The following is a 13,323-nucleotide window of genomic DNA, read 5'->3' as shown; positions in this document are numbered from 1 at the left end:
TAATAAATAAAATAAGACCATATTATTTTATTTTTCTGCTAATTAAAAAGATAATATTGGAAATTGCAAATACACCCATTAGCTTCCCATCAACGTAGTCATTCTATTGCAATCCATTAGTTTATGATTCATCTTTCCGTGCGTCTGGTATGTACTTTACGAGTCCTTAAGCTTTACTCGATTTTTCTTAATATTTTTAGAACGTATTGTTTTACAAGTGCATTTGTATTCGTTAAATTCGACCGTTTATTCGTCGAAGTTAATGTAATCAATTGAATGTGACTGATATTGCAGTGTCTCGACGATTAAAAAGTGACATAAATCTATGGTTTGCGCGTTCCGTCAGAAGCGAGGGAGAGGAGAGGAAGAGAGATGTGTTGGTGGATGAATTACTACAATTTGCTTAACAGCTAATAGACTCAATTCCTTTATTTTTTTAATTTGCCGCAACTTCAACCTCTGTAAACATGGATCCGTAGAACCGTATTTAAAAGACAGATATACAATGATGTGGATTATGTATATAGAAATAACCCAGATGTGAAGGCTAAGCGCGAATTTCGGACCTTGCGCACCAAAGTCCGGCGCTTTAGCCACATCTCAAACACCGTGCGTCTATATAGACTTCAAATTTCTGGTATGCTTTTACGATCCATTCATGATGTCCGCATATGCGACCATACTGCCATATCTCATCCTAGGATTGTTAGGTAATTGATTGTTCCATTATCTTTTATTTGACAGTTGTATCCACGATTTAAAATACGTTAATGTGAAATTTTTCAGAGACTATGATTCTACTTTTTTGACGAATGTGTTTTAAATTTCATTATTAAATTTTATGTATTTTATGAACAGTATTAAATTTTATAGTTTATATACGTGGTTCATTATTTGCTATATTGTTGAATGACAATTATGTGATTGTTTAGATTCTTTTTCTTATATGAAACTTTATTGATTGTAAAGTGTTTATTTCTTAACATAAAATATATATTTGTTTTTGTTTAATTAATATGTATTTTACTTTTGATGTCATTAATGTTTGTAAATACAATTTAAAAAAATTCTACAAACTGTTGTTGATATTAAAGATTTATAGTCATTGTTATTTTTAGGTCCTACATTAGGGCACGATGTCAAAGGATCTTCAGTTTGCGAATTTTATAATGAAACAATGTGTACAGAATCCCAACAAGAATGTTCAGGAAGAGAAGAATGTGGACCACATGATCCAGGCAAAAGAAATCATTGTTATGTATTATGGCAAATTGACAATGCTACTAAAAAATCTATAATTAAGTTAAAGGTATAAAAATATTGTATATTATTAATATTTGTCTTTTATTTATTTATTATAAATTTTAGGGGTGCTTTTTGGATAGTAATGATTGTTATGATAGACCACACTGCATTGAAAACAGTGCAGAAAGGAAAAAAGAATTATTTTTTTGTTGTTGCGATGGAAATATGTGTAATCAGAATTTTACATGGGATCCTCATCCAACTTCTTCTTCCAAACCTGGTATACAAGGTTTATATTTACTTTTTTTCAATATTAGATGAACTAAACGCATTTAAGTATTAAATAAAATTGTTTTTTTAGATCCAGAACCTGTTCCAAATACAGAGCAACAAATAATAACACTCGTTTTATCAATATCAATACCTATGCTTCTTCTTGCTATTGTTCTGCCATTTTTGTATTGGTGTTATCGGCGGAGGAAGTTGAGATATTTCAACGAGGTTTGGAAGGCATATGTACAGATCTCTCAATTACTAAATATTAAATTTTTTGGTTTTGATGATATCTTATTAACCATTTTCATTGTATAATTACTTTATAAACTGGTTTTTGTAGGTTCCAACATTAGAACCTCTTCCATTACCACAACCATCTCCTAATTTGGGATTGCGTCCAATACAGCTTTTAGAGATTAAAGCTCGTGGTCGTTTTGGAGCAGTGTGGAAGGCACAATTGAAAAATGAAATTGTTGCTGTAAAAGTATTTCCTATACAAGACAAACAGTCTTGGCAAACTGAACAAGAGATTTTCAAACTAGCACATATGGACCATGAAGATATATTACGTTTCATAGGTGTTGAAAAAAGAGGGGATAATTTACAAACTGAATTCTGGTTAATCACTGCATACCATGAAAAAGGTTCATTATGTGATTATTTGAAAGCAAATGTTGTTACATGGCCTGAAATGTGTAGAATAGCAGAATCTATGGCAAGGTAATTTTATACAGATAATACAGATTTAGGAAATATATATTTTTTTATAATATATATTTTAATTTGTTAGAGGCTTGATGCACTTACATGAGGAAATTCCAGCCAATAAAGCAGATGGCTATAAACCTGCTGTGGCTCATAGGGATTTCAAGTCAAAAAATGTATTGCTAAAATCTGATATGAGTGCCTGTATAGCAGATTTTGGTTTAGCACTAATATTTCATCCCGGAAAACCCTGCGGCGATACCCACGGGCAGGTACGTTTGTTGTTCAGTCGGTGGAATTTATGAAACTTAATTTATTTTTTGGGGGGTTTTCAGGTTGGAACGAGAAGGTATATGGCTCCCGAAGTTTTAGAAGGGGCAATTAATTTCACCAGAGATTCATTTTTACGAATCGATATGTACGCTTGTGGTCTGGTGCTTTGGGAATTAGCTTCTCGATGCACTGTACAGGATGTAAGACTTTATTTATATTTTTTAATTTACAAAATATTGTATTGTTAATTGACATGTTTTGTTACTTTAGGGACCAATAGGAGAATATAGATTACCATTTGAGGATGAAGTCGGTCTTCATCCCACGTTAGAAGATATGCAAGAAAGTGTTGTGCATAAAAAAGAAAGGCCGATCATTTTAGAAACGTGGCGTAAACATCCCGTAAGGATATTCGTAAAGATGTAAAACGTTATTGTTTATTACGTATAATAGGCTTAAGAAGATTTATTATTGTTTCAGGGTCTTCAATCAATTTGTGATACAATGGAAGAGTGTTGGGATCATGATGCTGAAGCACGTCTTTCAGCTTCTTGTGTAATGGAAAGAGTTGCTACATTGAGTAGGACGCTTGTTTTAAATTCGTCGACGTTAATACGAGTTGATAATACCAACGAGACTATCACCACTAAGGAATCTAGTATGTAGTTAATCCTATGTGTATTATAGCTTTAGTGAAATTGCACAACCATTTGCTGTATCATAATTTTTACGTATACATCAATGAGGAATGTTCAAATAGTACACACCGTTTTGTGATAATTATTCTTTTTTTTTTTTAATTTTTTTATTTCTATTATAGAGTAAGATATCAGATCGAGTTATTTTTAAAGGAACGATTTTTTTAAATTGTTATTTATCAAATTTTATTATTAGGGAAATAAATTATTCATTCATTTAATTATATAACCACATCGCACTTTTAAAAGTTTTGCAATAAGAATCCATAACGTGTAAAGACAAAGGTTCCTACTTTCTTTTTTGTTTTCAGAAATGTGTTTCGATGAGAAAATATTATGTATACAGTATTAATGATGATAAACAACAATTTTGAGATTCATATGAATAGTACTTTTTTTAAACATAGAGCAGCTACATTCCTCATTAATGTTGATAACTATGCAATGATTGTTCTGAGATGACAAAGTGAATACTAGCCAAGTGAAATTTAATGAATAATTTTTATCTATAAAATCGTATTGTACGTGAATTGTTACAAAGAAGATGCCTCAACAATTTTATACAAAGTACCTGGTAGAAACAGTCAAGTTAACTGATTGGAAGCCATGGGGAATTTATTAGGGTTTCTGCATGAAATTAATAAGTTAATATGATTATTTTGCATTTTATACAACATTTAAGGTGATTACCTTATTTTTAAATATAAAATTTTTTTCATGAACATGTTTTCATAACAAAAAAATTGATTCTCTTTTGAAAGCTCAATCAATTGACATGAAATTCGTATTAAAATGGGTTGGTTTATATACGTATATGATCTGGTAAATATGATAACTAGCTTTATAATTTAGAATATAAAATATATATTATAAACAATCAAAATTAATGCTATTTTCATGTTCATGGATTAAATTTTATTAAGCAAAATGAAAGTCTTCCTTTATATGTTTTGCTTCATTTATGTTAGGTTTTTTATAATAGCACACGATTGTATCAAAAATTCTTTAATTACACGTGTAATCTAGTTTCGAAATGAATCTTGTATCCTCTGAGTGTTCAGTGAAGTGTTAAATACATAACTATCACGTGCTACTTATATTGTTGCGTCGAGGAGAATCACGACGAGACATTTTTATTACAACTGGATCCTGAGGACACATTCGCGTCGACGCTACAATATTATTGAAGATATTTAAGAAAACGGAGCATCTTGCTTGAACCAATATATTACAGCACACATAATAGATATTACCATGATATTTTCATTGTGCTCGTTCAGTATGATATGCCTCATTTTGTTAGTTTCTTGAATGTTACAATTTTTGTTTTTTATTTAATAACATATACACCAAACGGATTGAATGAAATTGATATTTTTTAATAAAGTTTTTTACAAGTTGTATAAAATATTATGTTACTCTTTCTTAGAATGAAAATGTCATATAAACATGAACATTGAGACAATACTCCTAAAGGTTTACAATTCTTTATACATTTTAGATGTCCTTTCAATTTGATTACATTAGAAATTCTATAATTAGACTGAATACATTTAAGAAACGTACAAAATAATTTCAAGTTTCTTTTTTTAAACAATGGCCATTCAAGATGCACGTTTAAGGTATTGTTTGTTCGTTTAAATTATAGTTTTAGTAAATAATTTCTTTTACTTGCTCTGAATCCTTCTCATTAAACTAAGAAATAAGTTTGATTCCATTTAAAAATAAATTGCATTATCAATCAAACTTATAGAATAACGAAACTTTTTTCATAAATAGTTAAGCCAATGAATTTTACAAAATTAAATTAGTTTGTTGCATTGAAGGTCGCATAATTGTTCTACAAGCTGTGATAATAAATATGTGGATTAAGTATCATAAACAACATAAATAAGGCCTAACTGTATTTCAAATGTTGCCCATACTTCATGATCATAATTTATCAGAGCAAGTAAAAGATCAACAAATTGTTTTATCTCTGATACCAGGCTTTAGCAGTGCCAAAAGACTAATACTATATGCACACATTGCAGCTTCATCTTTGTATATTGATTTTTAGCTATGTAAGAGACACTGAAATCGGTAGTATATACTAATCAATCTTTAATGTATGATGTTATAAATAGTATAACGTGGTGACACGATTCCCCCCCCCCCCTCCCGTTACATTGCCAAGCTTCGCCTGACTTTACCCTAGCAAAATGCGCTCCGTACCTACACACACCCCCTCCCTTCAACCCTTACCCTATCACCCCAAAATTCCGGGGTGCGCGGAACGCACCCGTTACTAAATTTCCAATTTACAATCGTTATGCCAAAAGAGGCTGATAATTAGGGGGACTCGCCGATTTCGGTTCGCTCGCTAAGGTAAGGGTGGAAGGGAAGGGGTATGTGTGTAAGTACGGGGCTCATTTTACTAGGGCAAAGCCAGGCGAAGCTTGGCGATGTAACAGATGAGGCAATCGTGTCACCACGTTACAATAAAAAATTAATCCATAATTGATTACATAGTATTATCTTTATTTTATAACATTAAAGATCTTCACGTATACTATTTGTCACTGCAATGCAATATAGTTATAACAATGTTGAATAATTAGAGAATTATAGAGTACAGAGTTTATTTAATAGTTACTTTTTATGCTGTCACATATTTAAGTCACTCATTTTACAATCAATTATGGATTAATTATGAAACTATTTAGAATTTAACAAATTTTTGGACTTTTACATATCGAAAAGCAGAGAACTGCATTATTTAAAACAAGTTTCAATTAAAAAATTTTTTATTTCATGTATGCTGTATATGCGGGACAATTTGTTTGTAAAAATTGTGTAATAGTAATACTTTAATCTCATCATTGCTAAAACTTGTTATATAGTTACACGATTCAATAGAAATTGTTGTATAAAAATTGAAGAAGCAATGCATTTAATATAAGGAAATCAGTCTATCAAGGTAAGACTAAAGTAAAATGTTTATTTATGATAAAAAAAAATGTTTTCAATTTTATGCTTACAAATTTAAGAGAATGCAATGGTGAGGTAATATTTTAAAACATCGTGTAAATAGATAGACATACAAATCATAGGCGTGCATACAATGTATCATGTTACACCGCTTATCTTTTACTCAACTGAATCATATCCCATGAATATATACAAAAGTTAGGTTTTAATATTGACAGTACCACAATGGCATTCCAGTCACATATAATATACTGTATACTAATGTAAATCAATATTGTAATTTCTAACTTTTAGGGTATAGAAATTCTTATTAGTATCATTAATGTAAACTAAGAGGTAATTTTATAATTTCTTTCAATTTGAGTTATATTTTCTCGTAACTTCAAATTGTATAAATATTATGATTAATAATTTTGGTTTTATTGAAAAAGTATTGAATTTTATATACAATTTTTTATATGAATTGTGAGAATAGTGTACTCGTTGAAAGCCTGTATTTAAGAAATTTTGAATTTTGCTAAATAATTATATTTGTATTTGCGTAACGTAAAATATCTGTTAACATCATATTTGTAAATATAACGAGCATCTTTTGTAATTTAGCGTTAAAGTATCAAAATATTTCCGATACCGTAATCAGTTTCATATCATACGTGACATACATGTCATTTAATCGCATTGTCTGTTTCTGGTACTGTTGTTGTTATTACTGATATACAATTTTGAACAACTCATTACACGGTAATTTTTTGTAAAACTTTGTTTATTATGTATTTCGCTTGTATCACATTGTATCATAACAGACTAATGAGGCATGTCTCGTATCTGCATCTGGTCTGAAATAAGAAAACTGTAAATAAGATTTGAGCGAAATATACCTTAGATGTAAGATCATTAAAAAAAAAAAAAAAAAAAACAAAGTAATTTCTTAATTATCATTTAAAAAGTAATATAATTCATAGCAATAGAATGTTCCTACACATATTGGATGTAACTGTTTTTAAAATCATATTACTTAGCAACAAATTTTTGCAATGATAGCTTGATGCAATTTTTATATCACACCAATGTGGAAAGCATTACTTTCACACTTAATATTAATAAAATCCATTAATTATGGAACATCATCTTTTTCATAGCATTGTATAAAAGGAATGTCGGTTATAGAAAAAGTTCCTCAGAATATGAAACGATCATGGTATCGATTATAGACATTAATATTATAGAAGAGGGAATAAAAAAAAAAGAATAAGATCGGTGCTTGGAAAAAAATACTATAACATTTTGTAATCTAAGCATGTAGATAATTTCGTTTTTGTTTTATTAATTAGGAGTGATAAATGATCATTTGTCAAACTAATTACAACTGTTTTATAACAGTTTATTTTGTCAATAATGTAATATATAACATAATCTGCATAGTTAAAGGCACATAAAGTAATAAACATTGTAGTAAGCGAGACGGCTTAAATTGGTTTACCAAAGTTTACGAGAAATGGGAACATATTAAAAGAAAAAAAAAAGCGTATTTAATAAACGTGGACATTTTATTTATATATACAAACGTATCAAATACGTATAAAGCCACACTTTTTTATGTATAGTTATATAATGAATTTATTAACTTGATATCATTTTGATATGTGTTTAAAGCTTGACAAATTTAGTAACTTTAAACGATGCAGAACATTGTTTTGTAATTTGCTTGTTTCATATTTATTATTTATATTTATTTACACTACCATCATATTCTAAATAAATAAGATGCCTTACAGGGAATATTATACGAGGAAATATACAGGGATACAATTACAATTTCAGATTTTATTTGATTACATTGTATGCTTCGGCATACTAAAGAATACATGAAGCAAGTAAAAAAATGTGATTTTTGCGAACCACAAGCGCGCAGATACAATAATTTACACATCAAGTAAAACTAAATGAGATACTCATTAAACGTGCGAAGTACGGAATAGATACGAATAAAATATAAGTTACAACGTTAAAAATAAAAATTCAACGGTATCGCACATTTGCATTAATAAACTTACCTATACACTATGATCACAGTTACATTCATAATATTATAAGTTATTACATGTCATTGTCGTCTTTATCCATCATAATTATGTCATATTTTACTGTATATATGTACATTCTGGTTATAAATAGGTATATGTTCAATTAATTAAATATAACCTGGTTTGAAAGCCTATGACTAGCGATATCTACTTTCTTTATCAATGACAATAGATGAGTGATAATACTATCGCAACTTGATATAAATGAAGCAATTCAAACAATTATGAATCATATAACAATTACTGTATCATACTTTAAAAACAATTCTATACTTTTCCTTTGATACACTGTACATTATTTTTCTTCGATTTCATTGGAACGTCTTCAGCGTGGCATTTGAAGTTTTATAACTTTGTTCCACTTGTTTTAAATTATTCTTTTTCATTTACTGATGTGAAACGTTCGGCTAAGTTTGAATATAGTGCACACACATCCGCGGAACCAAACCTTTTGCATCACCTCTTGCACATAACAACCATTTACTATTTACTTCTAAAAGTACCTTCAGTTTCTCACCTTCTCCAAATGCAAGATGCCCATTTTCAGATCGCATTCTATGTGTAAGTGTACGAACCTCTCTGGAATCGAGATGTGCGAACTGTTATTTAATTAATCTATAAAAAGAAAACAGAAAAAACAACGAAAGATTAAGCTCTACACCTAAGAACAAAAAATATAAGATGCAGTAAAAATTATAAATAATATTGCTAAGCTCTAGCTGTATGCCACTAAGTACAGAACATAATTTTATAATATAAAATTAGAAATTAACTTTGTTATTAATGAAATGTATATCTCACTACTAATACTTTATTTTTTACATACTTAAGCCGTTTTTTTGTAGTATTTCTTGTAGTGGTAGTAGCGGTGGTTGGTCGTGGTAAAGATGTAGATGCTGCCCGTCTTTGTGGAGATACTAAATTTTTCTCTTTAGACATAACCCCGTAAGATTTGTAAGGTAAAGAACTAGGTCGTGTTAAATGAATTCGTGTTGTCCCTACAACTTCCTGATCCACTCTGCTAGTACGTTTAGTTACATCTTTACTCTTTACCTCGACAGGTTTCTTTGGCGTGGTTTTCGTCATCGGAAGCATGACAGGTTTCTTTAAAGATGGAATTCCCGAAACAGGAGATTTTGTGTTCTTGGAAGGTCCCGATATAGCGTTCGATTGTTTTACCGGCGAAGTAAGAAGCCTAGGAATTTTAGATTTTCCTAAACTCGTTGGTGTTCGCGTAGGTGACAAAGGTGATGACATTGCTGGTTGATTCTTTGACTCCTCTTTTCCAACCATCAATTCCCACTTTTCTTGAAGTTTCCTAAATTTCGCTTCACCAGGCATGTTATCATCGTCATCTATTTTATCCTGACCATGAGGTTTCGTAGATACAGGATGTCTGTTCGACGCTCTATTCAGCGGTGAATGTTCTAAACTATCGGTATAGTCTTCAGAATCTTCAGAAGCCAGTTTGTCGAGAGCGCGAAATACTTTTGAACCTATAGGATTGCTCAAACGTTTCTTCACAATTTCCATATCGGGCTTATGCATATCTCCAGATTTATCGTCGTAGTTACCATAGGCGACACAGGATCTTGGACGTATTTTTCTTGGACTAGAAACCATTGCACAAGTGTCAGTTTTATCAAAATGATGTTCTTTTGGAGACCGATCGACATTTCTAAAGTTTACAGCCTGCAAAATCATCATTGGGTTTTAAACATTATTAACGAAGCCTATGAAAATAAATAATGCGTGTATAAAACCGTATTCCAATACTTACATTTACGTTATGATTATTTAAATTACCAAAACTATTATGAAGTTGACGATACTGATATAGAAGATCAAGCTGAAATGGGCAAAATGCAAGGGGATTTAGAATGTATAAGAGAGCATCGACAACTTCTCGTGCATTTGAATTGGCTAAAGCTGCGACGAATAAACTGTTACTATTATAATGTTTCCTGAGGATAGACTCTCTGGTACATAGGTATGCAAACCATGCATCTAAAGCTCTTAAACTGCAAAAGACATCAATTTAATTATAGAATGATTATACAATATACGTGGAATTATTTTTGAAATTGTATCAACTTACTTTAACAAACCGAATACAAATGCATGAAACTTTAACATTCCTTCCGTAATAACATCTTCTCCATTAATTTTTTGTACTAATTCATTCAATGTTTTGGTAAGAGGACCTTGCTGAGAAGATGCTTCAACCACTTGCCAAACACTATTTGTTATTGGTCCGAATGTAGAATTTAAATGTGGTTTTAATTCATCTGACATGATAGCATATAGAGCTGGACATAAATTACTAAGACAAATTTGAGCACATTCATTTTTGTCACTGTAATTCGATCTACTATGAGTTGATTCGCTATTCCAATATTTCAACAATAGATCTACTGCTTTGTTTGCAGACAATATCATTTCTGAAAATTAATTTATATATAATATATGTTTCTAAAAAAAGAAATGCAAGAATTATAATATATTTACTTCTTTTTTCATCTAAATCCAGTAATTTACTATCAGGACTCGTATCCCTCCTTTCTTCTACAAGTGCAGGTTCTTTACTTTGTTCATTTGTAACGGTATTTAGATTATTAGTCTGAAAAATAGACATTTTTTAAATCCATATTAAATATATACATATGTACAGTATCGAACACAATAGGCTTCCATAGAAAGCGGACATTTACAAAACCTTGATTTTAACGATATTGATATTAAAAGTGATTTAGAAAAAAAATAATATAATTTTTAATTATTATATGTTATAAAATTTAGTATATAACTGAAAAGTACGAATAATAATGTAAATATCAATTCAAATTTTCCCGCGCAAACGTTTATGCGCAAGTAGTGGGGAGCCAGGGACCTCTATTCTTCGGCTATAGTCATTCACCTCTGGGGCTCCGAAGGGAAAAGGTGGGATCTAGAGAAGGGGAAGTTTACGACGCGGCGAGGGCTAGGAACCGCGGAACCCGTGGAAGTCTACTATGCTTGGTACTGTACAACATTCAATATCAAAAAATTACCTTATTGTCTAAACATTTTTTTCTTTGGTGCACGGCAAAACTGACAGTCTTTTTCTGTGATTCTATCATATCAGTAGCTTTGGTAATATCTTTATTCATTTTGAGAGATAAAAATTTTCGTACGTATGATCTTAGTTTTACATCGGGATTTTCTGTATCACCGTCACTACTTTGTGACGAAAAACCACTACGTTTCAAAAATTCTTCCAATTGTCTAACATCATCTTCATTATGTTCAAAATTTTCAGTCTCTACGTCCCCTGTGTTAGCCACTTCATTTATTCTTTCTAAAGTATAAACAACAGCATATGAAATAATAATAATTTAATAGTAGAATAATAATAAATATTTACCTGTATGGTATCTCTCTTCTGTTTCATCAACATCCTTTTCTGAGTCGACAATTCTTCCTCGACACGCTAATGGTAAATCATTATTCATGTAATACGGTTCTTGCAAAGACATTCTTTTATTTACTTCAGGCGATTGATCTTCTATTTCTTCTACATCTCCCATTTCAAACATGCTGTATCTTTTACTAGCAGGAACCTTACTTTTTCTTAAAATACTTCTGGGTAAAGGTGGTCTTGGTGGCACTTTTCCATTAGAAAACTCAGACTCACGATCTCCGTGTGGCAACGAGATCGATCGTTTCGGTAAAGACGGGCAGGACGTTTTTGCTTTATTAATTTGCCTATGTATTTTTTTATCGTTACCTACTAAACTGGCCTCGGAGCTAATACTATCATAACGGTAAAGATATAGTGGATTAGTTGCGTTATTTAATGTTTGTTGATTTGTTGAAGAATCAGTTAATATTGTAGACGATCCACGATATCCAGACGATGGCTGCGTTGCGGTGCTACTAGTAGAAGATGAATTATTTGGTATTATTTCACTTATAGGTCGAGCTTTGTGACGCATCGGAGGTGATAAACAGAAAAGAGGCTTTTTAACCTCTTCGTTAATATTGATGTACCTTGAAACTTCTGGTACATCGTGCAAAATTTTCTTGTACTCGGTAGGCAAAAGGAATGTCAATGACTCCCAGTCTTTAACGTGTGAAAATCCACGTTGACGTAACGCGTCTATGTCATTGCAGGAGAACGGTCTACCAGATCTACCAGTATGTTTCCAACTGACTTTGTTCTTTCCAAAGCCCTGCGGTTTTAACGCAACGTTGTCCAACTTTGAATCTTTAATATTGAGAAACGATAAATCGGGCAATGCGTAATTCGGATATACAACATAAACCGGCTTTTTGTTAACGATCGTTTCTCTTAAAGAAGGATTTTCTTTTTCTGTCGTAGGCGGTGTATATATTAAAGATGTTTGAACAGCATTATCGCCCGTTTCAGCTATTGCTTGAATCCCAGTTGTTTTACAAATCGGATACTTTTTCTCCACAGATTTAATCCACGCTGTTTTTTGCTGATGTTCACAAGCAACATCGAAGTCGTTTTGATCATTATCGTTATCGTGCGTTAAATCCGATTTAGACATACTTTCTGATAATTCTTCCACAGACGCTGATGACATCTCATCCTTTTGCTCGCTTATCATTGACGAGTGTTTTGGAATGTTATTTAAATTATCCTTTTGATTCTCTAATTCTTGATTATTATAAAGATCACCTTTAACCCAATTAATAGAAAAATCGCTTTCTGGAACTTGACGTTTAGTCGTATCCTTTACATCTTGCCGTTGTATTTGTGTATTTGTATTAGTACCACTATCGCTAGCACTGTTGCTCGTAGGCCATCCATTATCACTAACAGAGTCTGACTGATCCAATGTAAGACTCATTCCTTCGGCGCTCATACTCTTTTGTTTCATAAATAATTTGACGAGACTTAAATTCTGTAATTTCTTTCCTGTTGCATTATGTTCCCCATTGTCTGAACTTTCTTCGTTTATAGACCGACTCATTACAGATCCCGAACTATGTAATTGTTGTGCATGATTATTTGATTCTGCAGAATCAACCTGTTGAAAAATATGTATCTTAATAAAAAATGTATG

At 31.3% G+C, this 13,323-nt stretch overlaps 2 protein-coding genes across 11 annotated transcripts in view; one reads left to right on the top strand and one right to left on the bottom strand.

Annotated features, from left to right (window-relative positions):
* The first annotated feature begins 126 nt into the window (after positions 1 to 126).
* On the top strand, positions 127 to 13,287 carry put (activin A receptor type 2 punt). 4 transcript variants are annotated; one of them, XM_034317984.2, is made up of 11 exons: positions 127 to 147; positions 295 to 710; positions 1,119 to 1,309; positions 1,369 to 1,534; positions 1,607 to 1,761; positions 1,862 to 2,241; positions 2,312 to 2,498; positions 2,562 to 2,699; positions 2,770 to 2,901; positions 2,980 to 3,157; positions 3,509 to 13,287. In XM_034317984.2, the coding sequence occupies exons 2-11, from the start codon at positions 659 to 661 to the stop codon at positions 3,547 to 3,549; spliced, it is 1,620 nt and encodes a 539-aa protein (XP_034173875.1). In that variant the 5' UTR covers positions 127 to 147; positions 295 to 658; the 3' UTR covers positions 3,550 to 13,287. The 4 variants fall into 4 exon arrangements, with proteins under 4 accessions (XP_034173875.1, XP_076544695.1, XP_076544693.1 ...); XM_076688580.1 differs by lacking the exon at positions 127 to 147 and having other exon boundaries at positions 154 to 710; positions 1,369 to 1,525; positions 1,607 to 1,746; XM_076688578.1 differs by lacking the exon at positions 127 to 147 and having other exon boundaries at positions 154 to 710; positions 1,369 to 1,525.
* Positions 7,977 to 13,323, bottom strand: part of LOC117601331 (uncharacterized) — a 14,572-nt gene continuing 9,225 nt past the window's right edge. For 6 of the 7 annotated variants that reach the window (XM_034317970.2, XM_034317965.2, XM_034317969.2 and 3 more), the window contains 7 exons: positions 11,655 to 13,287; positions 11,302 to 11,588; positions 10,760 to 10,871; positions 10,350 to 10,692; positions 10,032 to 10,272; positions 9,078 to 9,943; positions 7,977 to 8,830 (listed from right to left, as the gene is read on the bottom strand). In XM_034317970.2, the coding sequence (XP_034173861.2) occupies positions 8,659 to 8,830; positions 9,078 to 9,943; positions 10,032 to 10,272; positions 10,350 to 10,692; positions 10,760 to 10,871; positions 11,302 to 11,588; positions 11,655 to 13,287 (3,654 nt within the window). In that variant the 3' untranslated portion in view covers positions 7,977 to 8,658. Of the gene's footprint in view, positions 8,867 to 9,077; positions 9,944 to 10,031; positions 10,273 to 10,349; positions 10,693 to 10,759; positions 10,872 to 11,301; positions 11,589 to 11,654; positions 13,288 to 13,323 lie in introns of all 7 variants that reach the window. The other variant, XM_034317972.2, reaches the window with a different exon arrangement.

The sequence above is a fragment of the Osmia lignaria genome, chromosome 6, assembly GCF_051020975.1.
Source record: "Osmia lignaria lignaria isolate PbOS001 chromosome 6, iyOsmLign1, whole genome shotgun sequence".
NCBI lineage: Eukaryota > Metazoa > Arthropoda > Insecta > Hymenoptera > Megachilidae > Osmia > Osmia lignaria.
Note: the sequence above shows the minus strand (reverse complement) of the source record. Positions and strands in the feature narration are given on the sequence as shown.

What these genes read in the sequence shown, in the direction of transcription:
- put (XM_034317984.2), top strand. Translation starts at nt 659, where the DNA reads ATGATGTCCGCATATGCGACCATACTGCCATATCTCATCCTAGGATTG. An exon ending in ACGAGGTTTGGAAGGCATAT is followed by an intron (nt 1,762 to 1,861) that starts GTACAGATCTCT and finishes TGGTTTTTGTAG; the next exon opens with GTTCCAACATTAGAACCTCT. An exon ending in CTCGATGCACTGTACAGGAT is followed by an intron (nt 2,700 to 2,769) that starts GTAAGACTTTAT and finishes TTGTTACTTTAG; the next exon opens with GGACCAATAGGAGAATATAG.